The 27,154-nt window shown below is 36.9% G+C and overlaps 1 protein-coding gene and 1 pseudogene across 1 annotated transcript in view; one reads left to right on the forward strand and one right to left on the reverse strand.

Moving 5' to 3' along the window:
- Nup210l (nucleoporin 210 like) overlaps positions 1 to 27,154 on the forward strand; it is a 119,178-nt gene that overhangs the window by 46,273 nt on the left and 45,751 nt on the right. The window contains exon 16 of the mRNA XM_026412995.2: positions 9,835 to 10,008. Coding sequence (XP_026268780.2) covers positions 9,835 to 10,008 — 174 coding nt within the window. The remainder of the gene's footprint in view (positions 1 to 9,834; positions 10,009 to 27,154) is intronic.
- On the reverse strand, positions 25,331 to 25,867 carry LOC113199825 (small ribosomal subunit protein eS7 pseudogene; annotated as a pseudogene).

Here is a 27,154-nt window from a genome sequence, read left to right on the forward strand (position 1 = left end):
CACGCCAACTCATTCTGATAAGGAGTTGTTTGTCACAGACTACAGCGGAAACCAGCGCCATCTTGTAATGGCGGCCACAGTTCACAGAAACGGCTCACCACACATGTGTATGCATATATCACTCTAGTATACTGACTTTAATACTTTAGGATAAATACCAAGTAGTGGTCATTAGTGATTCTATTCCTAGTCTTTTGAGAAACCTGTATACTGATTAAGGAAGAAACTTTAAAGGGTCAACTGTCTTTAGTAATTTTGAGGAAACAATCTATACTGATAACAACTAGTAACAGCTACTCAGGAGTTTGAGGCAGGAGGATCCCAAGTTCAAGGCCGGCCTCAGCAACTTAGTGAGACCCTGTCTCAAAATAAAAATAAGGCCACCTGATGCTGGGGTTGTGGTTCAGCAATAGAACACTCACCTAACACATGCAAGGCCCTAGGTTCAATCCTCAGCACTACATAAAAATAAATAAATAAAATATAGGTATTGTGTCCAACTACAACATATATATATATATGAAGGCCAGCTGGCAGTGCATGCCTGTAATCCCAGCAACTTGTGAGGCTGAGGCAGGAGGCTCTTGAGTTCAAAGCCAGCTTTAGCAATTTAGTTAGGTCCTAAGCAACTCAGGGAGACCCTGTCTCTAAATAAAATATAAAAAGGGCTGAAGATATGACTCAGTGGTTAAGCACCCCTGGGTTCAATCCTTGGTACAAAACTAATAATAAATAAATAAATAATAAAATGGACTAGCAATGTACTTAAGTGGTAGGGTGTTTGCCCAGCATGCCCAAGGGTGTTTGCCTGGCATGTGTGAGGTCCTGGGTTTAATCCCCAGTACTGCAAAAATCAAAAACAAACAAAAAATAGTAACAAAGTTTTGCAGTTTGATTATGGTTAAGAATTAATGAATGATAGAGGTCATTCATTAAAAGAATAGAAAGTCACTAAATTAATAACCTAACATTATATCTCAAAGCCCTAGAAAAAGAAGAACAGGGCTGGGGCTGAGGCTTAGTGGGAGAGCTCTCACCTTGCACATATGAGGCTGTGGGTTCAATCCTCAGCACCACATATAAATAAATAAATAAATAACAAAGGTATTCTGTACAACTACGACTAAAAAATGAATATTTTTTTAAAAAAAAGAACAAAACACCAAAAGCAGTTTGCAACTGGAAATAATTAAAATCAGAGCTGAAATCAATGAAACTAAAAGAAAAAAAATTTTTTAATCAAAAAAGAAAAAAATGTTTCTTTAAAAAATAAAATCCATAAACTCTTAGCCAAACTAACAAAGAAAATTCAAATTTCTAAAATTCATAATGAAAAAAGGAAGTACCACAACAGACAATACTGAAATACAGATGATAATCAGAAACTATTTTTAAAAATTATACTGTAATAAAATAGAAAATATTGAAGACATCAACAAATTCTAGAGCCATATGACCTACCCAGATTGAACCAGGAAGGCACAGAAAATTTCAACAGATCAAAATTACAAGCAGTGAAATTGAAGATGCCATCAAAAGCTTACCAAACAAGAAAAGTCCAGAACCAGATAGAGTCTCAACTGAGTTCTGTCATATCTTCAAAGAAGAACTAACACAAATCCTTCTCAAATTATTCTGTGAAATATAAAAGGAGGGAACCCTTCCAAACTTATTCTAGTATCTCCCTGACACCAAAACCTGACAAAGACACATCAAGGAAAGAAAACTTCAGACCAGAATTCCTGATGAACATAGATGCAAAAATTCTTAATAAAATGCTGGCAAATTGCATACAAGAACATATTAAAAAGATAGTGCACCATGATCAAGTGGGGTTCATCCTAGGGTTGCAAGCTTGGTTCAACATATGGAAATCAATGAACATAATTCATCACATCAATAGATTTAAAAACAAGAATCACATGATTATAGATGCAGAAAAAGCATTTGACAAAATACAGAATACATTCATGTTCAAAACACTAGAAAAACTAGGGATAGTAGGAACATACCTCAACATAGTAAAAGCTACATATGTTAAATCCAAGGCCAATATCATTCTAAATGGAGAAAAATTGAGAGCATTCCCTCTAAAAACTGGGAGAAGACAAGGATGCCCTCTTTCGCCATTCCCTCTAAAAACTGGGAGAAGACAACATGCCCTCTTTCGCCACTTCTATTCAACATAGTCCTTGACACTCTAGCCAGAGCAATTAGGCAGAAGAAAGAAATTAAAGGGATACAATTAGGAAAAGATGAACTCAAAACTATTCCTATTTTCTGACAACATGATTCTATACTTAGAAGACCCAGAAAACTTTTAGAACTCATAAATTCAGCAAATTAGCAGGATATAAAATTAACACTCATAAATCAATTGCATTCCTATTCATCAGTGATGAATCAACTAAAAGAGAAATTAGGAAAACTATTTCATTCACAATAGCCTCAAAAAATAAAAAAAATAAATAAAATAGGGCTGGGGATATAGTTCAGTTGGTAGATTGTTGCCTTGCATGCACAAGGCCTGGATTTGATCCCCAGCACCAAAAGAAATAAAATAAAATACTTGGGAATTGATCTAATAAAATAGGTGAAAGACTTCTACAATGAGAACTACAAAACACTAAAGAAAGAAATTGAAGAAGACCTTAGAAAATGGAAAGATCTCCCATGTTTTTGGATAGGCAGAATTAATATTGTCAAAATGCCCATTCTACCAAAAGTGTTACACAGGTTTAATGCAATTCCTATTAAAAGTTCAATGACATTCTTCGTAAAAATAGAAAAAGCAGTCATGAAATTCATTTGGAAATATAAGAGGCTCTTTAGTGAGAAAAATGAAGCAGGCGGCATCACCATATCAGACCTTAAATTATACTACAGAGCTATAGTGACAAAAACAGCATGGTATAGGCACCCAAACAGACATGAAGACCAATGGTACAAGATGGAGAACACAGAGACAAACCCATTTAAATATAGTTATCTCATATTAGACAAAGGCACCATAAACATACATTAGAGAAAAGATAGCCTCTTCAACAAATGGTGTGAGAAAAACTGGAAATCCATATGTACTAGAAAGAAATTAAACCCCTGTCTTTCTTTTTTTTTTTTAAAGAGAGAGAGAGAATTTTTAATATTTGTTTTTTAGTTTTCGGCGGACACATCGTTTGTTTGTATGTGGTGATGAGGATTGAACCTGGGCTGCACGCATTCCAGGCAAGTGCGCTACAGCTTGAGCCACATCCCCAGCCCAAAACCCCTGTCTTTCACCCTGCACAAAACTCAAAGTGGTCAAGGACCCAGGCATTAGACCTGAGAATCCTGTGCCTAAGAGGAGAAAAAGTAAGCCCAAATCTCCATCATTTGGCTTAGGAACTGAATTTCTTGACAGTACTCCTAAAGCACAAGAAGTAAAATCAAGAATCAATAAATGGGGGCTGGGATTGTGTCTCAGCTGTAGAGCGCTCGCCCAGCACAGGCGGGACACGGGTTCGATCCTCAGCACCCCTCAGCACCACATAAAACAATAATAATAATAAAGGCATTGTGTTATGTCCATCTACACCTAAAAAATAAATATTAAAAAAAGAATAAGTGGAAAAAAAAGACTAAAGGAAATCTTTGAATTTTAAAAAAAGAATCAATAAATGGGCTGGGCACAGTGGCACATGCCTGTGATTCCAGGGGTTTGGAAGCCTGAGGCAGGAGAATCATGAGACCCTATCTCTAAATAAAATACAAAATAGGGCTGAGGATATGGCTGAGTGGTTGAGTGCCCCTGAGTTCAATCCCCAGTACCCCCCCCAAAAAAAAAAGAATAAATGGAATGGTATCAAACTAAAAGCCTTCTTCATAGCAAAGAAAACAACCAAGAGTGTGAAGAGAAGGGCTGGGGTAGTAACTCAGTGGTAGAACAGTCACCTAGCATGTGTGAGGCACTGGTTTTGATCCTCAGCACCACATAAAAAATGAATAAAATAAAGGTATTGTGTTCATCTACAACTAAAAAAGAAATTTAAAAAAAAAAGCATGTGAAGAGAGAGCATACAGAATGGGGGATAATCTTTGCCACCTGTTCTAGCTTTAATCTCCAAGATAAAGAATTTTAAAAACTTAACACCAAAAAAAAAAAAAAAACAACCAAAAAACAAATAATCCAATCAATAATGGGCAAAGGAACTGAACAGATACTTTACAGAAGAATAAATATGAATGGTCATCAAATATATGAAAAAATGTTCAACATCTCTAGTAATTAGAGAAATGCAAATTAAAACTACACAGATTTCATCCCATTCCAGTCAGAATGGCAATTATCAAGAATACAAGTAACAATAAATGTTAGTGAGGATGTGGATGAAAAGGTCCACTCATACATTGCTGGTGGGACTGCAAATTGGTGCAACCACTCTGAAAAGCAGTATGGGGATTCTTCGGAAAACTTGGAATGAAACCACCATTTGACCTGTTATCCCACCCCTTGGCATATACCCAAAGGACTTAAAATCAACATACTGTAATGATGCTGCCACATCAATGTTTATAGCAGCTCAATTCACAATAGCTAAGCTACGGACCTAGGTGCCCTTCAACAGATGAATGCATACAGAAAATGTGATACATATACATAATGGAATTACTCGGCCATAATGAAAAATGAAATTGTGGCATTTGCTGGTAAATGGTAAATGGGTAGGACAGGAGACTATCATGCTAAGTGAAATAACCTGATCCCCAAAAAAACCAAAGACCAAATAAATGTTCTCTGTGATTTTTGGATGCTGACTCACAATAGATAGGGAATGGGGAGGAGTGGAGGTTCACTGGATTGTGGGGGCGAGTATGAAGGGGGGGAGGGTTGGAGATGGGAATGGGAAAGACAGTAGAATGAATCAGACATAGGTTTCCTATGTTCATATATGAAGACACAATCAGTATAACTCCACATAATGTACAACCACAAGAATGGGAAGTTATACTCCATATATGTATAATATGTCAAAATACATGCTACTGTCATGTATAACTAAAAAAAAACCAATTAATTAATTACTTTTTTTAAATTTATGTATGAAACACAGGAAGGATAACTGGCCCACAGGGCATCAATGTAAGATTTTAACTTAGTAAGAACTGTGATATGATTAATCAACCTTCTTTTTAATGTTTATAGTCAATTTTACTGTATATATGATATGACTAACTATTAGTAATTTCAGACCTAATCATGTCCTTTCAGGGGGGTACCAGGGATTGAACTCAGGGACACTCAAACACTGAGCCACATCTCCAGCCCTATTTTGTATTTTATTTAGAGACAAGGTCTCACTGAGGCTGGCTTTGAATTTACAATCCTCCTATCTCAGCCTCCCAAGCCACTGGGCTAATTATGTTCTTTTGACCTAAATTTTATTATAGTAGGATACACATAAAATTTACTGTCTTCAAAAATGTGTGTGTGTTTGTGTGTGTGTGTGTGTGTGTGTGTGTGTGTGTGTGTGTGTGAGAGAGAGAGAGAGAGAGAGAGAGAGAGAGAGAGAGAGAGAGACGGGGAATTGAACTCAGGACCTCACACATACTAGGAGAGTGCTATCACTGAGCTAGAGCCCCAGACCCCACTTTAATCATTTTTAAGTATATAGGTCAGCGGGGCTATAGCTAAGCGGTAAAGCATTTGCCTAGCATGTGTGAGACCCCGGGTTCAATCCCACGCAAAAAATAAATAAATGAATAAAAATAACTCCTCATTAGTGTTTCACACCAGCCCTTGATGACCACCATTCTACTTTCTGTTTCTAATTTTTATTACTCTAAATACCTCAAATATATAGAAATATGTAGTATTTGTCTTTTTATGAATATATTATTTTACTTAACACAATATTCTTAAGTTTCATTCATGTTGTAGCATGTCTGAATTTCCTTCTGTTTTAAGGCTGCATATTCCATTATAATGTATATATACACCTTTTTTTTTTTAGTCCATCCATACATGGACCCTTGTATTGCCTTCATGTTCTAACTGCTATGCAAAATGCTGCTGTGAACACGGATATAAAAACACCTTCTTAAGGCTCTTCTCTCTCTCTCTCTCTCTCTCTCTCTCTCTCTCTCTCTCTCTAGTTGTAGATGGACACAATACCTTTATTTTATTTTTATGTGGTGCTGAGAATTGAACCCAGGGCCATGCACATGCAAGGCAAGTGCTCTACCACTGAGCCACAACCCCAACCCTCTTTTGCCTGTTTTTGAAATGGGTTGTTTTATTGCTGAATTTGGAAGTTCACTATATAGTCTGTATATTGGTTGCTTATCACATATATGACTTGCAAATATTTTCTTCCATTCTGTGGATTGCCTTTTATTCTGTTGACTTTATCTTTTAATGAACAAGTTTTAAAAATTTTGTGAAGTCCAATTTGACTGGTTTTTTTTCCTTTATTGCCTGTATTTTGGTATCATACCCAAGAAAACATTGCCCAGTACAATATTGTCAAGCTTTGTCCTAGATTTTACTCTGAAAGTTTTATACTTTTAGGTCTTACATTTAGGTCTTTGAAACATTTTGAACTAATTTTTACATATGGTGTTTGGAAAACGCACAACTTTTTTTTTTTTTTTTTTTTTGCATGTGGTTACCCAGTTTTCTTCATGCTGATTATTTAAAAGGCTGCCCTTTCCCCATTAAAAGGGCTTGGTGCCCTTCTAAAAAATTATTGGACCGTATATGCAAGGATTTTTTTCATGGATTCTCTATTCCATTGGTATACATGTCTGCCTTGATGTTTGTACCACACATTTTGATTACTGTAACTTTGTATTAAGACTTAAAATCAGGAAAGTTAAATTCCCTAGTTTTATTCTTTTTCAAGCTTCTTTTAATTATTTGGAAAATTTTAAGATTCTCTATGAGTTGTAGGATGGATTTTTTTCTATTATTGAAAAAGTCATTATGATTTTGTTGGGGTGAAGGGTGCACTGGGGATTGAAACCAGGGGTTCTCTACCACTGAGCTACACCCCTAGCCCTTTTTATTTTGCTATGATTATTTATTTATTTATTATTGGTGCATTATAGTTGTACATATTCATATTTCACATATTTATATACGCACACAATATAATAACATAATTTGGCCAATATCACTCTTTAGGTTTTTCCCCTTCCTCCCTACCTCCCACTCGTTAGTCCCTTTCCTCTACTGATAGATCCACCCCCACTTTTGTTTTCCTTTTTTCTCTCTAGGTTCCACATATGAGAGAAAACATCATAGGACCTTTGACCTTCTGAGTTTGACTTATTTCACTTATCATGGTGGATTCTAATTCCATCCATTTTTCTGCAAAGGCCATAATTTCATTCTTCTTTATGGCTGAATAAAACTCCATGGTGTGTATGTACCCACCTTTTCTTTATCCATTCTTCACTGATGGACACCTAGGCTGGTTCCATAGTTTGATTATTGTGAATTGTGCTCTTATAAACACAAATGTGCATGTATCACTATAGTAAGATGACTTTAATTCTTCAGGGTAAATACTGAGAAGTGGTATAGTTGGATCATATGGTGGTTCCATGCCTAGTCTTTTGAAGAGCCTCTATACTGATTACCATAGTAGTTGTACTAATTTACAGTTCTACCAACAGTGCAAAAGTATTCCTTTTTGTCCACATCCTCTCTAGCAACTATTATCATTTGAATTCTTGAGACTACCATTCTGACTGGCGTGAGATGAAATCTCAATGTAGTTTTGATTTGCATTTCTCTAATTGCTAATGATATTGAACATTTTTTGTGTATTTGTACTTTCATGTATTTATTGGCCATTTGTATTTCTTTTTTTTAGAAGTGTCTGTTCAGTTCATGTGTCCTTTAATTGCCCAGCCCTTTTTATTTTGTCCAGGCTTTGAACTTGCAATTCTCCTGCCTCAGCCTTCTTAATCATTGGGATTTTGATAGGGATTGCATTGAATCTGTAAATCACTTTGGATAGTATTAACATCTTAACATTAAGTCTTCCATTCTATGAATATGGGATTTCTTTCTATTTAGTAATATCTTCTTTAACTTCTTTTAACCACATTTTGTAGTTTTCATTGTACAAGTCTTTTACCTCCTTGGTTAAACTAATTCCTAAATATTTTATTCTTTTTGAGGCTATTTTAAATGGAATTGCTTTCATAATTTCCTTTTCAAACTGTTCATTGTTAGTGTATAAAAATGTAACTGATTTTTATCAGTTGACTTAGTATCCAGATGCTTTGCTGAATTCATGTAGTAGTTTGTACATGAGCATGTGCTCTTTTTTTTTTTTAAAGAGAGAGTGTGAGAGAGAGAGAATTTTTTAATATTTATTTTTTAGTTCTCAGCGGACACAACATCTTTGTTTGTATGTGGTGCTGAGGATCGAACCCGGGCCACATGCATGCCAGGCGAGCATGCTACCGCTTGAGCCACATCCCAGCCCGAGCATGTGCTCTTGAACCTTGTAGAACAATGTTGAATAGAAGTGGCAAAAGTGTATATCCTTGCTTTATTCTTGAGTAGAGAAAAAACTTTCAGTGTAACCATTGAATATAACATTAGCTATGGGTTTTTCAATATAAAACTTCTGTTATGTTGAGGTAGTTTTCTTTTTTCCTGTTATTGAATGAACTATTAGTAATTTCAGGGCCTAATTAACTCCCAATTAAAGCATCCTAATTTCTTTCTGTTTCCACAGTGTTATTCATTATTACTTTCACATAAGACAAATTGTAACACAACATAGTTTTTATACTTTTTTAATATTTATTTTTTAGTTGTAATTGGACACAATACCTTTATTTATTTTTTATGTGGTGCTGAGGATCGAACCCAGGGCCTTGCACGTTCTAGGCAAGCGCTCTACCACGGAGCCACAACCCCAGCCCTAGTTTTTACACTTTTTACCAATTGGTAACAAAAGTTTGTTGGAGGCAAAGACTGAACTACTAGATCGAGGCTTGGTTGTTTTTAATTTTGTAAATTTGCTTTATCTCATGGGAGCAAAAATCTTTTTATTTATTAGAATAAAGACAAAAATTTTATGTATTAGAATAGTTCTACAAACACATGTTTACAACAAAATAAACCACTGTCCATTAAGACACAGTAATGCAGATTTAAGAATGCTGATGGTCAATCTCAGTAGCAAAAGCAGAGCTGTCCTCATTGGTCTGATTATTGCTGTCTTGATTATGTTTTCTTTACAAACTGGATGCTGGAGAAATGTCTGGCCAAAGCTCGATTTTTTCCTTTTTCCCTTTTCCTTCTCTCTCTTTTTTTTCCCTTTTATCTTCATTTTTTTTTAGTTGTAGATGGACATAATACCTTTATTTTATTTATTTTTATGTGGTGCTGAGGATCAAACCCAGTGCCTCACACATACGAGGCAAGTGATCTATCACTGAGCCACAACCCCAGACTCCAAAGCTCAATTTTTGTTAAAAGTTCATGATACCTTTAATGCCCCCAAACACAGATAATTAAGAACTATAATATCTTTAAGGGATTTATCTGATTACAATGTCCAAATTAACACTCTGTAATGGAATTTGAATGACACATTTAGATGTGCTCAACCGACATCAAATGTCTACCCATAGATAGGGCTGGGGTTGTGGCTCAGTGATGGAGAGTTTGCAAAGCACAGGTGAGGCACTGGGTTCAATCCCCAGCACCACAAAAAAAAAAAAAAAAAAAAAAAATTAAATAAACAGAAGTATTGTGGTCCATCTACAACTAAAAATATTTTTTTTAAATGTTTACCCATAATTATCTCTTGCTCTAATATTTCCTTAAAGGTTCTCACATTTCGAATTGGAAATCACCCAGGAGTCCTGAACCCTAGTCCAGCTGTGGAGGTTGTACAAGTGCGCTTCATATGTGCCCATCCTGCCAGTATGTCCGTAACACCAGTATACAAGGTGCCAGCTGGTGCCCAGCCCTGTCCTCTGCCTCAGCACAACAAACAACTGGTAAGCATCAAATCTGTTTCCAACTAGGCATTTTTGTTTTCCATGCTTTAGAGACAGGGATATGAAATATAGCTTTTGTCTCATCAAAGTCAAGGTAACTATTTTGTTACTCATTTTCTAATAGACTTGGTAAACTTAGTGACATGACTGTGCTTGTTGTACACAGCTTGTGATTATGACAATAGACAACGGAGATCTCTCCTAATTACTTCCAAAAGGTCTTGCTAATATGCTTTCATAATAAATCTTTTAGCATTGTTAATAAATCATAAAATTTAATGATGAGCAATAATGTAGTTATTTTGTAGGTAGCAGAGAAATGAAGAATTAATTGTCTAATAATGATTTGTCTAATAAAGTTTTAAAAAGTGAATCAGAGACTGGGAGTATAGCTCAGTGGTAGAGCTTTCACATTCCACGTGGGAGGCACTGGGTTTGATCCTCAGCACCACATAAAAATAAAATTAAAAAATAAATATTAAAAACTTCTCTCTCTCTCTCTCTCTCTCTCTCTCTCTCTCTCTCTCTCAAAAAAAAGGCTTAGTATGTCTTTTGAAAAAAAATAAAATAAAATAAAATGAAGGTATTGTGTCCATATACAACTAAAAAGCTAGAACATTGGACTTTATAATAAATGAGGTTGACTGTAATCCTAATCATGGGAGAAGTCATTACTCACCCTATACAGAACAGAACAATCTATTAATTTTTCCCATTTTACAGATGAGAAAACAATGTGTTAGTCAGCTTTTCATTGCTGTAACTCAACTAGCTGACAAGAACAACCTAAATGAGTATAAGTTTATTCTGAGTTCAAGGTTTCAGAGGTCCCATCCAGATTGACTGACTCCATTGCTCTGAGCCCAAGACAAGGCAGAGCCTGATGGTATAGCAGGGAATAGCTGTTCCACTCATGACATCCAGGAAGCAGGGGGTGCTGATGGGGCCACAAGGAAGACCAGTTCTTCCAAGGCACATCCCTAGTGACCCACTTTCTTCCTCAAGCCAAGCCTCACCTACCTACAGTTACCACCCAGTTAGTCTAGTCAAATTACAATGGACTGATTAGGCTACACCTCTCATGATTTAATCATTTCACCTCTGAATAGTCCTGAATTAACACAGGAGCTTTTGGGGGACACCTCATATCTACACCACAACACTGGGCTGGGGTTGTAATGCAGTAGTAGAGCACTTGCCTAGCATGTGTGAGGCACTGAGTTCAATTCTCAGCACCACATATAAATAAATAATTATTTTTAAAAAATCAATGAATAAATCTAAACCACAAAACTGAGGCTTTTAGAAGTTGAGTAACATTCCCCAAAGTCATCAACTAGAAAGTAGTACATCTGTCTGATCACAAATACGTTATTAACTTTATGTTGTACTGCCTTATATTATTAAAGAATAGTATGAGATGTTACAAGTCCAGAACCCAGATTTTTTTCAGAATCAAATTCCACACTAAGTATTATCATTTTAATTTTATGAATGATTCACTTTTAAAAATATATTTTTAGTTGTATATGGACACAATACCTTTATTTTGTTTTTATGTGGTGCTGAGGATCAAACCCAGTGCCTCCCACGTGTGAGGCAAGAGCTCTACCACTGTCCACACTCCCAGTCCCTGATTCACTTTTCAAAAAGTATTTCTGGGCTGGGGATATAGCTCAGTGGAAGATCACTTTACTTGTGATGAACCCAGCCTAATTCCATTTTAAGATTGTGAGCCATCTCATCACAAAGTGATGAAAAGTTAATTTCTGTTTTACTATCAATTACTGTGTTTTCTAAACTTGTTTGGAGTTCCTCCCTGTGCCTTGAACTCACCCATGCCTGGCTTTCCCTTACCAGATAACAATCCTCTCTAAAACCTTAGCCGTGCCTCTAAATTTATTCCATACCTTGAAATGTTAAGCCATTTAGATCATTAACCTACAACCTTCCTTTGTATTATGCTTGTCAAAATCCTGTTATCTGTAAGTTCTCAAGACACCCCCCCTTTGCAATTTTTTGTGCTATAAAACCTTATTCCTGGAAAGCTGGAGTGCTGGTCTCTAGCCCAGGTTGGGAGAGACAGCCATTGATCACTCTTTTTTGTGTGTACACAATACAAGCTTGCTTTAATTTTATTTAAAATTGGAGTCAGTGGTCTTTTCTTTACATCGGGGTTCAACACTTGCCTTGCCTATGTGAGGTCCTCAGTTTCATCCCCAGAACTGCAAAAACAAACAAATAAAATGAAAAAATCACAAACACTACAAGTGGAATAGAACCAGCTTTACCCCTATAGCATAATTATCTTCAATGTCATTTTCTATTCATTTTAAATAATTCAAGTTTACAGAAAAGTTACAAAAAATGTTTTCCCTGAACCATTTGAGTTAGAGACATGATTCTCTATCACCCTTCCCACATATATTTATTTTTATACTTGAGATATGATATTTAAGTCATATAGTTCAACCTCTTGAATGTACAATTTAAAGTTATTTAGGAACCACCACACCGCCTTACTCCAGCTCTTTTTGTTGTTCTTGTTTGCAGTACTAGGGATTAAAACCATGGCCTTGTGCCCTTTAAGTTTTGAGACATGTTCTAAGTGGCCCAGCTTGGCCTCAAACTTGTGATGCTCCTGCTTGTCTCCTGAGAAGCTGGCATTACAGGCATCCACCGTGCCTGGCTTCCAGACAATCCTCATTTTCCCCAGAAGAAGTCCCATACTAATTAGCAGTTGCTTTCATTACCTCCTCCTAGCTGCTGTCAATCACTCATATACTTTTTATCTTTATGGATTTGCCTATTTAGACATTTCAGATAAATCATATAATGTGTGTTACTTATAAAAGTTTAGCTTCTTTCATTTAGCATGTTTTCAAAGTTCATTTGTGTTGTAGCATTTATCAATACTGTATTCTTTTTTGTGTGTGTGCTTGAATGGTAGTCCATTATGTAGAAATACTACAATTTGCTTTTCCACTCATCCGTTGAATGGACGTGTTGTTTCTATTTTGAGGCTACCAATAAAGTGCTGCCATGAATATTCACATGCAAGTTTTCATGTGAACATGTTTTCATTTCTCTTGAGTATGTGTTGACTCATATGTTAACTCTGTTTAGTCTTTTGAAGAGCTGCATTATTTTACATTTCCCCTAGCAAGGTAAAGAGAATAGCAGTCTTTCTGTATCCTTGCCAATACTTGCTTTTTAAAAAATACTTTTTAGTTTTTTACAGTCGGACATAATACTTTTATTTTATTCATTTATTTTTATGTGGTGCTGAGGATGGAAGCCAGCGCCTCGCACGTGCTAGGCAAGTGCTCTACTGCTGAGCCACAACCCCAGCCACCCCCACCCCCAATACTTGTTAATGCTTGTCATTTTGATATATCCTTCCTAGAAGAAATGACGTAGTATCTCATGGTGATTTTTATTTGCACTTTCCAATGACTAATTAGATTATGCATCTTTCCATGTGTTTATTGGCCATCTGTATATTTTCTTTGAAGAAATATATTTTATCAGCTTTTTTTCAGATCTTTTGCCAGCTCTTTTCCCCTTATACTGAAGACTGAACCCAGGGCCTTGCACATGTTACTAAAGCACTCTACCACCGAGCTATTTTTTATACCACCATTTTCTATTTTTGGAAGAAGTTGAGAATTATTGCCATTCATTGTTCTTTAAACATTTGGTAAAATGTATCAGTTAAGTCATCCGCATCTTTCTATTGATTTCATTTTGAGATAGGATCTTGCTAAATTGCCCAGGTGGTCCTGCCTCAGCCTCCTGAGTATCTGGGGTTATTGGCATACACCACCACACCTGGTCTTTTGACATTTTTTTTAATTGAATTGTCTTTTTATTCTGTTTTAAGAGTTCTTGATTTCATATATTCTAGATACAAGTTTGTTTTCAAACTTGATTTGCAAGATTTTTATTCTGTTTTATGGGTTTTCTTTCACCTTCTTGATAGCATTTTTTTTGAAGCACAGAAGTTTTTAGTTTATCCAGTTAATCATTTTTGTTGTTGTTGTTGTTGCTTATACTTTTGGTGTAGTATCTAAGAAACTATCGCCCAATCCAAGGGCAGAAAGATTTATGACTTTGATTTCTTCTAAGAGTTTTATAGCTCTTAATTTTGTCCCCTGATCCATGTTGAGTTCATTTTTATCTATAGTGTGAGGTAGGAATCCATCTTCATTCTTTTGTATGTGAATATCCAGTTGACTCAGAACCATTTATTATTAAGATTATTCTTGGGCTGGGGATTTGGCTCAAGGGGTAGCGCGCTCGCCTGGCATGCGTGCGGCCCGGGTTCGATCCCCAGCACCACATACAAACAAAGATGTTGGGTCCGCCGAAAACTAAAATAAATAAATAAATATTTTTTAAAAAAGATTATTCTTTCTCCTTTGAGTAGTCTTGGCATTTTTATTGAAAATTTATTAACCATAAACATGAGAATTCATTTCTGAACTCCAAAATTTATGCTATTAATTTTTGTGTTTGTGGTGAGGGGGATTGGGGATTTAACATAGGGATGCTTTGCCACTGAGCTACATCTCCAGTCCTTTTTTTATTTTGAGATAGAGTACTACTAAATTGCTGAGGCTGGCCTCCAACTTGCAAACTTCAGCCTCTCAAATTGCTGGGATTACAAGAAAGCACCACTTTTTGTTCTTTTTGATGCTATCATAAATGGTGTTATTTCTTTAATTTCATTTTCAGATTATTCATTGCTAGTAGTAGAAACACAACTGAGCTGGATATGGTGGCACATACCTGTAATCTCAGGAACTCAGGAGGCTGAGTCAGGAGGACTGTAAGCTCAAGGCCAGCCTCAGAAATTTAGTGAGACCTTCAGCAACATACTGAGATCCTATCTCAAAAATAAAAAGGACTGGTGATATAGATCAGTGTATAGCACCCCTATATTTCATCCCCAGTACCAAAAAAGAAAGAAAAGAAAATACAATTGCCTTTTACGTATTGATTTTGTATCTGCAATATTGTTGCACTCATTTATTAATTCTAATAGTTTTGTTGTTGTTGTTGTTGTTGTTGTTGGATTCCTTACAGATTTCTATATATAAAACCATGTCATCTGAAAATAGAGATGGTTATACTTCTTCATCTGTAATCTGGATGCCTCTATCATTTTCTTGCCTAGTTGCCCTGACTAGAACCCTCCAGTATAATGTTCAGGAGAAGTAGTGAGAATAGATATCCTTATACTTTTTCTAATCTTATGGGGAAAACTTCCAGTCTAGACCATTAAATCTGATATTGGATGTGGGTTTTTCACAGATGACCTTTCTAGGCTGAGAAAGTTACTTTTTAATTTGTTGAATTTTTTTGATCATTAAAGAGTGTTGGGGGCTGAGGATATAGCTCAGTTGATAGAGTGCTTGCCTTGCATGCACAAGGTCCTGGGTTCGATCCCTAGCACCAAAAAATAAAACAAGAGTATTACATTTTGTCAAATGTTCTTTCTGCATCTGTTTTTTCCTGTATTAATTTGGTATAGTATATGGATTTATTTTCATATGTTGAACCAACTTTATATTCTTTGGATAAATTCTACTTGGTTATGGTATATAAACCTTTTTATATACTCCTAAATTCAGTTTGCTCAAATTTATACATTTATGTACTTATGTAGGTACTAAGAATTGAATCCAGAGGCATTTTACCAAAGAGTCACATCCTCAGCCCTTTTTATTTTTCCTTTTGAGACAGGGTCTTGCTAAATTGCTAGGGCCTTGCTAAGTTTCTGAGGCTAGCCTTGAACTTGTGATCCTTCAGCCTAGGCCTCTTGAGTCGCTGGGACTACAGGTGTCTGCCACTATGCCCAGCCTAAGAATTTTTAAATCTCTCCCTTAAGCTCTTCAATGACATACTCATCATTCAAAAGTGTAATTTTTGGCTTGAGAGCAGTGGTGCACACTGTAATCCCAGCTACTTGGGAGGCTAAGGCAGGAGGATCGCAAATTCAAGGTCACCTGCAATTTAGTGAAACCCTGTCTCAAGGGGCTGGGGATGTGGCTCAAGCGGTAGCGCGCTCGCCTAGCGTGCGTGCAGCCCGGATTCGATCCTCAGCACCACATACAAAGGAAGATGTTGTGTCCACCGAGAACTAAGAAGAAATAAATAAATATTTAAAAATTAAAAAAAAAAAACCCTCTCTCAAAATAAATAATCCAAAGGACTGGGGATGATGTAGCTCAATGGTAAAATGTCCCTGGGTTTAACCCCTAGTGCAAAAAACGAAAATATATCGTTCAATCTCCCTGTGTTTGTATAGTTTCTATACTTTTTTCTTGCTGTTGGTTTCAAAAAAATTTCATTACAATCTGACAAAATTCAAGGAATTATCTAATTTTTTTTTGTATTTGCCAAGATGTGCTTAATGTCTAATGTGTAATTTATTTTGGAGAAAGTTCCATAAACAGCTGAAAAGAAAATGTATTCAGCTGTTGTGGCATTAAATATTCCATAGATATCTATTAAATCCATTTTGATCTAAAGTATAGTCTAACTCTGTTGTATCTTTGTTGATTTTATGTCTGTATGATTTATTAGTAAGTGGTAAATTGAAGTCACCCACTATTATTGTACTGGGGCCCATCTGTCCCTTTATCAAGTGGTTGGTTTTTTATGAAATTGGGTACACTGACATTTGGGGCATAAATCTTTACAATCATTATGTCTTCTTGTCAGATTATTCCCCTTACCAATACACAGTGACCTTCTTTGTCTCTTCTAACTAATTTTGGCTTGAGGTCTGCCTGTCCAATACAAGAATAGCTACTTCTACTACCATTTTTGGGTTCCGTTTGCACGGACTATTGTTTTCTATCCTCTCAATCTGTGAATGTCTTGCTGGTGAAGAGTGCTTCTTAACACAATATGTACTTGGGCCTTGTTTTCTAATCAATCTGCCAGTTTATGTCTTTTTTTGTTTGTTTGTTTTATTTGTTTTTGGTGCTGGGGATTGAACTCAGGGGTTCTCAACCACTGAGCCACCTCCCCTGTGTTAAACCACGATGCAAAGAAAAGACCACCAACTCCAATTCAAGTCAAACTAAAGCAAGCTCGTAAATCCAAACGGCCGGGGCTCACTCACAGCATTGCAGCTCTCTAGGAATGCAGCTTTATAGCACGGAAAGTTGTAAAAAAGGGGGGTGTCTTGAGAACTTACAGATATCAGAATTTTGACAAGTATAACACAAAAGCAGGTTAATGGTCTAAATTCAGCACTTAGGGAGTAAAATTAGATCCCAACATCAGAATTTATGAGGCCCCACTAAAGTTTCAGAGAGGGTCGTTATCTGGTCAGGGAAAGCCAGGCATGGGTGAGTTCAAGGCACTGACAGGCATTCCAAGCAAGTTTAAACATCAAAACATGGCCAGGCTAAATAGAAATCGTAATATTTCACAGAAAACAGAAATGAATCCTTTATAACTTGTGACATGATGGCTCCTGATCACCCAGCCCATTTTGGATTTTATTTAGAGACAGGGTCTCACTGAGTTGCTCAGTGCCTTGCCATTGCTGAAGCTGGCTTTGAACTCGTGATCCTCTGCCTTCTCCCAAGCCACTGATATGCACCACAGTACCCAGCTGAGTTTATGTCTTTATTTAGAGAATTAAGATCATTTATATTCAACATTATTATAGAGATGTATGTATTCTTTCCTGTCATTTTGTTTTATTTCTAATGTCTGGTTCATTTCTGACTCTCATTTGCTTATCTGCTCTTCTAATTATATTTCTTTTTTGTGCTCTTTTGGTCGTTTTTATCTTCTTCTCTGTGTAGGATTCCTTTAAATATCTTTTGCAGTGCCGTCTTAATCAGAATTCCTTTAGTTGATGCTTATCTCTTGGAAAGTTTTTGTTTTTTCTCCAATTCTGAAGGACAGCTTTGCTGAATATTGTGATCTAGTTGACAGTTATTTTCTTTCAGGGCTTGAAATATATCATTCCATGCTCTCCTATCCTTGATTTTCTTTTGAGAAATCTGGTGCTGTTCTGGTAGGTTTGCTTGTATAAGTCCCTTGGAGCTTTTCCCTTGCAGCTGTTAAAATTCTTTCTTTATTCTGAATTATTGGCATTTTGACTATCATATCATAGAGCGGCTCTTTTTTGATCATCTGTATTTGTAGTTACAAATGCTAACAGTATGTTGCAGGTTCATCTTATTCACAAGTATTTACAAGATTAGAGTTTTGTGGGGATTTTTTTGTTTTTTGTTTTGCTAATTCACTGAATAAGTTTTCTGTGCCATTAGCTGTCATCTTCATTCCTTTCTTGAGATCTAAAAGGTTGGTTTTTTTTTTTTTGGTTTTGTTTTTTAGGGTACTAGGTACCCAGGGGTACCTTATCACTGAGCTACATCCCCAGCCCTTTTATTTTTTATTTTGAGACAGGGTCTTGCTAAATTGCTGAGGTTGGCCTCAAACTTGTGATCTCCCTGCCTCAGTTTCCTGAGTAGCTGGGATTATAGGCATGTGCCATGGTGCCTGGTTGAGACTTTATTTTTTTTTAACTTAAAAAAAATTTTGTAGTTATAAATGGATAGCATCCCTTTATTTTGTTTACTTATTTTTTATAAAAATAAAACAATGGTAGAGATATTCATCCCTGAGCCACAGGCCCAGTCCCTGGCTGAGACTTTAGAGTCCTAAATTTTGTCTTTTAATATTGTCCCAGAGATCTATTTGTAGTTTCTTTTTATTTCTATTTTTTTTTATTATTGTCTGAATGTTATAGTTCACCCACCTTGTCCTTAAGCCCTGATATTTTTTCTTCTGCTTCATCTAGTCTATTCGAGAAATTTTTCACTGGGTTTTTTATTTGACTTATTGTGCCTATCATTTCTAAGATTTCTGTTTGGTTCTTTTTCAGACTCTCTCTTTAATGAAATGTTCTTTCATATCCTATGTTATGTTCCTTAATTCACTACTTAGTTCTTCTTTTATTTCATTGATCACTTGAACTATCAAATTTTAAAATTCTTTAACATTTCCTTCACTTTAGTAGCTATGGATTCAGTAATTGGGGAGTTTTGAACTTTTGGAGGAATATTATTTCCTTGCTTTCTCATGTTATCTGTGTTTCTGTGTTGAAATTTGCACTTCTTTTCGGATAAAAATCTTTACCATTGTTATTTGAGGGTCTTTTTTTGTGAGCTGATTTCTGTTTATGATGGGCCCCAGTCTAAGGCTTTATCTAAGCCCTAAAGCACCTACTCAGAATGTTAAAGTGCTATAAATGCTATGCTTAATCCAACTCAGTTTTGAGAGGAGAGAGTAACCACCAGTAATAGCTATAGCTTTAAAGAAAAAAATAATATCAATATATATCTGTCATATATAAATTTTAAAAATTAATTACACACACACACACACACACAGAGACACATTAAAAACTTGTTGTAGCTGGGTGTGGTGGCACACACAGGTAAACCAGGTGAATCAGGAGACTGAGGCAGGAGGATCATAAGTTTAAGGCCAGCCTTAGCAACTTAGCATAAGTCCCTGAACAACTTGGTGAAACCTTGTTTCAAAATAAAAAAGAAAAAGGAATGGAGACCTAGTTCAGTGGTAGAAAGCACCCCTGGGTTCAATTCCCAGTTCAAAGAAAGAAAGAAAGAAAGAAAAAAAAACTTGATGAAAAATATTCTCTGTGCCTTCATCAAACAAAAGAAGAAAGGGGAACTGATTATATAGAATAGGATGAAAAATTATGTACTAAAGAAAATAAAATTAATATAAACTATATAGAAAATAGAAAAGGGAAAGAAGGGACAGGGAGATTAAAAAACAGTGTAGGAGAGGGAAGAGAAACAGAAGAAAAATGAGAAGAGAAAGAAAGGAAAGAGACTAAAAATGAGAGATAAGAAAAAAGAGAAAAATCTAATTGAGTTATCAGAAATACCTAATATTATATAAAAACATGAAATAACAAGTAGTGATGTAAGCCAAACAAACCAACATAGAATACCACACAAGTGAAATAAAAAACAGATATGAAAAAAGACCAGAAGTCCTCTTGCCAAGATTTAGCATGAAGATACTTCTTCCAGGTGCTTTAAGTTCTGAAATCCTCAGTCATTAGAGGCCTGGCCAATGCCCAAGCTGGCTGCATATACCCTGGCTGGCTGTAGGACTGAAGGCAGCTGACTGCACTGGGCTGGAGAATCTCTCAGTCAGTCTCTGGCTTCCAAAAACAACATGGAGTTCAGCCACCTAGTCTATTCATGCAGTCTTCTCCATGCCCCCCTCCTCCAGAGTGAACTTAGGCAGCTCTGCATCTTCTGGTGTGGGCCTATGAGCCAGAGTGCTCCACTGGAATCACGTTTCCCCAGCCTGGTAGTCAGATCCCTGTCCCACTCTGGTAGCCATTTTGTGCTCTCAGGGATTTCTTGGTGTGCAGAGAGAATCACCACAGGTCTAGAGTTAATTGCAAATACTTCACCCCACCCTCCCTTCACATGGACATAGTGACTCTGGGAATTCCACTGCTGGCCAGGAAACCAGTGGGCCCATTTGTATTGTAGAGGGATATCCCCCACCCAACAGATTGAACCCTTTCTGGCATAGGTGGGGTGCTTCTTTTGCACCTGAGAGTCCTTGGTGTTCAGAGAGTGAGCCCAGCCCCGTCTGTCCCTGCTGCTGGCCTGTGGGTTTCACCAGATTTAGACTAGAATATCCAGATTACAGTGATTTCATTGTGTAAATTATTCAGATGGATTGCTACCAGGTCATTGTCTATAGCACTTTGCAGCAATCTTCAGGGGAGATGAAGATGCAGGGGATTATGTTTTCCTAAGGTTCAAGTTTAGGCATGACTCCAAAAGATGGTTCCCCCACCACCACCACCACAGTTCTCTGCTCCTAAACTGAGAAAAGCAGAGTACTTCTCCTAATAGTCACAGTCACCTATGCATTTTGTGGTTTAGCTAAATTCTGATTAACTTTATATATATTTATATTAAACCTCAGTACATTCCCTCATTCTCCCACTTCACTGGGTACCTGTTCTCCAGCTCTTTTCTTTTTTTTTTTTTCTTTTTTCTTTTCTTTTTTTTTTTTGGTACCAAGGATTGAACCCAGGGCATTTAACCACAGAGCCACATCCCCAACCCTCTATGCCACTCTTAATGCAGTCCTCCTTCCTCACTTTCACAAGTAGCTGAGATTTCAGGCATGCATCACTGTGTCTGGTATTTTCTTTTTATTCATGTCAAAACTTTTTTTTTTTTTTGGTACCAGGGATTGAACCCACCGGAATTTAACCACTGAGCCACATCCCCGGCCTTGATTTGTGTTTTATTTAGAGACAGGTTCTCACTAAGTTGCTAAGGGCCTAGCTAAGTCCCTGAGGCTGGCTTTGAACTCACAAACTTCCTGCTGCAGCCTCCTGAACTTCTCAAATTAAGGCCCTTTGCTACCACATCTGGCTCAAAACATTTTCTAATTCATAATTTCTTCTTTGACCCATTCAGGAGTGTTTTAAGTTCCACACACTTTTTGAATATCACAAATATTCAGTTATTGAGTCCTAATTTCATTCCGTTGTTATTCAAGAACAACTTTCTGATTCAAGTATTTTTACTGAGACTTCTGTTCAAACACATGGCCTATGCTAGATGATGTTCCATGTGTTCTTAAGAAGAGTGTATCCTAGGGCAGGGGCTGTAGCTCAGTGGCAGAGCTCTTGCCTAGCATGTGTGAGGAACTGGGTTTGATCCTTAGCACCACATAAAAAAATAAACAAATAAGATAAAGTCATTCTGTCCATCTACAACTACAAAGAAAACAATTTAAAGAAAAAAAGAAAGAAGAGTGCATCCTAGCTGGGTGTGGTGGTGCAGTCCTGTAATCGCAGCAGCTCAGGGGGCTGAGGCAGGACGATTGCAAGTTCAAAGCCAGCCTCAGCAACTTACGGAGTCCCTTAGCAACTCAATGAGACCCTGTCTCTAAATAAAACTAAATAAAATATTTTTTAAAAAAGGACCAGGGATGTGGCTCCACCCTGGGTTCAATCCCTAGTACCTCCTCCCAAAAAAAGTGTATCCTGCTGTCCTTGCAAATAACAGATATCTGTTAGGTCTAGTTGGCTTATAGTGCTGTTTAAGTCTTTTGATCTCCTGTCCATTATTGGACAGATATGACATGTCTAGATGTGGATCTTGTCAAATTTATTTGTGCCAGAAGTTCTTTGAGCTTCTTGAATGTTCATTGTTTCTCATCAGTTTGTTTTCAGCCATTCTTTCTTTCTTTTTTTTTTTTTAAGGTGGACACAATGTCTCTACTTTATTTATTTTATTTATTTTTATGTGGTACTGAGGATCGAATCCAGTGCCTCACACTTGTGAGGCAAGCAATCTACTGCTGAGCTACAACCCCAACCCCCATTATTTCTTCAGATATTCATTCTTCCTCTTTTTCTTTATTTCTCCCTTCAGTTTTGTCACTTTTTGCTTAAGGTATTTTTGAACCCTGTTGTTAAGTCCATATACATTTATAATTGTTACATATTTTTAATAGATTGATCCTTGGGGCTGGGGATGTGGCTCAAGCGGTAGCGCGCTCGCCTGGCATGCGTGCAGCCCGGGTTCGATCCTCAGCACCACATACCAACAAAGATGTTGTGTCCGCCGAGAAATAAATATTAAAAATTCTCAAAAAAAAAATAGATTGATCCTTTTGTTATACTATAGTACAGTTCTTTTGTTATTGTTCTAAATAGTCAGTTACACTTGACAGTAGAGTGCATTTTGACACATCATACATAAATGGAGTATAATTTCCCATTCTGCTGGTTGTACATGATGTAGAATCACACCGATCATGTAGTCATATATACATAATAACATCAGATTCATTTTACTTACCTTCTTACCCCCATACTCCTCCCCTCCCTTCACTCCTCTCTGCTAATCCAAAGTAACTCTGTTCTTCCATAGCCCCCCACTTATTGTGAATTAACATCTGAATATGAGAGAAAACATTCAGTCTTTGTTTCTTGGGATTGCTTCTCTTGCTTAGCATGATATTCTCCAGCTCTGTTCATTTACCAGCAAATTTCATTCTTCATTAAGGCTGATATTCCATTGTGTATGTATACCACATTTTCTTATCTATTCATTTGTTGAAGGACACCTAGGTTGTTTCCATAGTTAGCAATTGTGAGTTGACTGCTATAAACATTGATGTGGCTATGTCACTATAGTATGCTGATTTTAAGTCCTTTGGGTATAAACCAAGGAGTGGGAGAGCTGGGTGTGAAATGGTGGTTCCATTCCCAGTTTTCTGAGGAATCTCCATACTGCTTTCCATAGTGGTTGCACCAATTTGCAGTCCCACCAGCAATGTATGAGTGTGCCTTTTCCCCACATCCTTGACAACACTTATTGTTGCTTGTATTCTGATAAGTGCCATTCTGACTGGAGTGAGATGGAATCTTAGAATAGTTTTGATTTGTATTTATGCAGAGTTAGCTCAGGCTCTACAGTTTTAAGACACAGTCCCCAGAAAGACTGCTCTCACTTCAGACAATAGCCACAATTTGAGGGGCTTATAGTCCACCTTTACTCCTGACAAACGATTTGATGATTTATTAAAATTACTTACTAAGGGGGCTGGAGATGTGGCTCGAGCGGTACATCCACTTGGCAAGCGCTGGGCACTGGGTTTGATCCTCAGCACCACATAAAAATAAAATAAAGATGCTGTGTCCACCTAAAACTAAAAAATAAATATTAAAAAATTCTCTCTCTCTCTCTCTCTCTCTCTCTCTCTCTCTCTCTCTCTCTCTCTCTCTCTCCCCTCCCCCTCTCCCTCCCTCCCTCCCTCTTAAAAAAAATTACTAAAGGGCTGGGGATGTACCTCAGTTCTACAGTGCTTTAGCATGGGTCGGCACTAGATTCAATCCTCAGCACCAGAAAACAACAACGAGAACAAAAGAATTATTCACAGTTACAGTTTTATTATAAAGGAAATGAAGCTGTTATCAACAAAATGGGAGAGGTCTGGGAGGGTCCTAGACCGAATTGTCTGTGCCCTCTACCCATCAAATTAGGATCTGGTGAGAATATATCAGGTAGAAGTTATCAGTGTATTTACCAATCAGGAAGTTCTACCAAGCTTTGGTGTCCAGGTTTTTTAATGGGATTCCATTATGTAAGCATGATTGATGAAATCATTGTCGATGTGACTGTATTCAATCTCCAAAGCCTCTTTTCTCTCTGGAGATTAGGCTGATATTACCTGAGTCAAAGCACCATCCTTCTAATCACATTGTTCTTCTGTTTTGATCAGTCTTCATCCTGAATGATCATTAGCATAAACTCAGGTGTGACCCAAGAGGCCCACCATGAGTAAAAATTCAATCCAACTGCTCAAGAAAGACCTAGTGAGTGGCTGGGGTTGTGGCTTAGCGGTAGAGCATTCACCTAACACGTGTGAGGTGCTGGGTTCTATCCTCAGTACCAACCACATAAAAAAAGTAAAATAAAATGCATTGTGTTGTGTCCATCTACCCCAAAAAATAAATATTAAAAAAAAAAGCCGGGGCTGGGGATGTGGCTCAAGCGGTAGCGCGCTCGCCTGGCATGCGTGCGGCCCAGGTTCGATCCTCAGCACCACATACCAACAAAGATGTTGTGTCTGCCGAGAACTAAAAATAAATATTAAAATTCTCTCTCTCTCTCTCTCTCTCTCTCTCTCTCTCTCTCTCTCTCTCTCTCTCTCTCTCTCTCTTAAAAAAAAAAAAAAAAAAAAAGCCTAAGTGTTTAGTGATAACCCAGCAGGAACTGGAAACAAAAACCACTCAGTTGGAACAAGTTTTTTTATCATTCTAAAATGTCCTTCCTTTTCTCTAGTAACATTTTTTTTTTTTGTTTTAAAGACTACTTTTCTGATATTAATATAAATACTCCAGCTCTTTTTTTAATTACTGTTTGCAAAATATATTTTTTTTCCTTAAACTTGTACTTTTAACCTTTACTTTTCTCTTGTAGACAACATATAACTGGATCATACTTTTTATCCATTATGCTAATCCTGGACTTTTTATCGGCATGTGTAACTTACTTACATTTAGTGCAGTTACTGACAAGGTGGGAGTCATCTCTGCCATTGTGCTGCTTGTTTTCTCTGTCATGTATCTGTTTTGTTCCTTTATTTCTCCATTTCATCCTCCTTTTGTGGTAGATATTTTACAGTGTACCATTTTAACTTTCTTGTTCTTCTATTGTATTTTTTTTGTGTGTGTGTGAATGATATTTTATTTAGTCATGTTTGTTTATAACGGAAACTGTGTGAATTCAAAATTAATATCCTTGCCCTGTGAGCTTCTTATAACACACCAGAAAAAATGGTTTCAGCCTCATGCTCCACATTGTTCTGCTGTGCTTTGTCCAAATAAGCCTTTATGAACTGGCTACCATCCAGTCTTACTCAGATTTTCTTGCCCACAATTTCATTTGTGAAGACTAAGTCCTCAAAGATCATATCAATTGTAGCAGTCAAAATGCAGTTGCTGGGACATTGTGCTTATTTTTTGCATGACTTTTTTTTGAGTTAGCTTAGGCAGAATTCTTCTTTGAGAAATAAAGATAATGTGCTTCATGCTGAGTTTTTTCTCCAATTCATGTACTAGTTAGATTTAGACTTTCTAGAAAGATTTCAGTTAAGGAATAAGAACAAAGATGATAACCAATTTGTGACCATCACCAGCTTCATTTTCCTTGACTGTTGTTATGTTCAGCTTCCTTAGCTGAGCCTAAAGTTCCAACTTCCTCTCCAGCTCAAGAAGAGCCTGAGGGATGCTAGATTCAAATTAGGCTAGTTTTCTTGTCTTTGGCCTTCACTGTCTTCCTACTGAAACTGAATATGATCTTTTCCTTGTTGAATGCCTGTTTAGGAAGCTATATTATTTTGAGGTTGTTTTTTTTTTTTTAGTTGTTTCCTTGAGGATTACAATTAACATATTAATCTTAAACAATCTAGTTTGGAATAAGAGCAACTTAATTTCAGAAATATATAAAACTTTCACTCCTGTATAGCTCAATTTCTTCCCCCTCTTTTTGTACTGTTAGATTACATAGTTATATATCATATGCCCATCCAACAGATTTATAACTATTGCTTTATACATTTGTCTTTTAAATTAGGAGAAAAATAATTACAAACAAAAACTCATTTCTTCTATCTCTCTTTAAGTTCTCTGATTCTTTCTTATTCTTTCTTTTTTTTAATATTTATTTTTTAGGGCTGGGGATGTGGCTCAAGCGGTAGCGCGCTCGCCTGGCATGCGTGCGGCCCGGGTTTGATCCTCAGCACCACATACCAACAAAGATGTTGTGTCTGCCGAGAACTAAAAAATAAATATTAAAAATTCTCTCTCTCTCTCTCCTCTCTCACTCTCTCTAAAAAAAAAAAAAAATTTATTTTTTAGTTGTAGTTGGACACCATACCTTTATTTTATTTATTTTTATGTGGTGCTGAGAATCAAACCCAGTGCTTCGCACATGCTAAGTGAGTGCTCTACCGTTGAACCACAACCCCAGCCCCTCTTATTCTTTCTTTTAATACAAGGTCTTGCTAAGTTGCTTAGGGCCTCGATAAGTTGATGAGCCGGATATCAAACTTGGAATCTTCCTGCCTCAGCCTCCCAAGCCACTGGGATTATAGGCATGTGCCACCATACCCAATTACCTTTTCATTTCTCATGGGGCAGTTCTGCTAGCAACAAATTCTATCCATTTTTTTTTTTATTTTTTTAAAGGTGGGGGGAAGGAGAGAGAGAATTTTAATATTTATTTTTTTAGTTTTTGGCGGACACATTTTTGTTGGTATGTGGTGCTGATGATCGAACCCAGGCCGCACACATGCCAGGCGAGTGCGCCACTGCTTGAGCCACATCCCCAGCCCCTCTCCATTTTTATTAGATCTTAGGATATCTTAACTTTTCCATTTTGAAAGGATTGCTGTGCTCAATATACAAATCTTGGTTGGAGCTAAGGATGTAACTCAGTGTTAGAGCACTTACCTAACATGCACAAGGCCCTAGGTTTGATCACCCACACTGGAAAAGAAAAGAATTCTTGGTTTGCAGTCTTTTTCT

The sequence above is a fragment of the Urocitellus parryii genome, chromosome 11 (assembly GCF_045843805.1).
Source record: "Urocitellus parryii isolate mUroPar1 chromosome 11, mUroPar1.hap1, whole genome shotgun sequence".
Taxonomy (NCBI): Eukaryota; Metazoa; Chordata; class Mammalia; order Rodentia; family Sciuridae; genus Urocitellus; species Urocitellus parryii.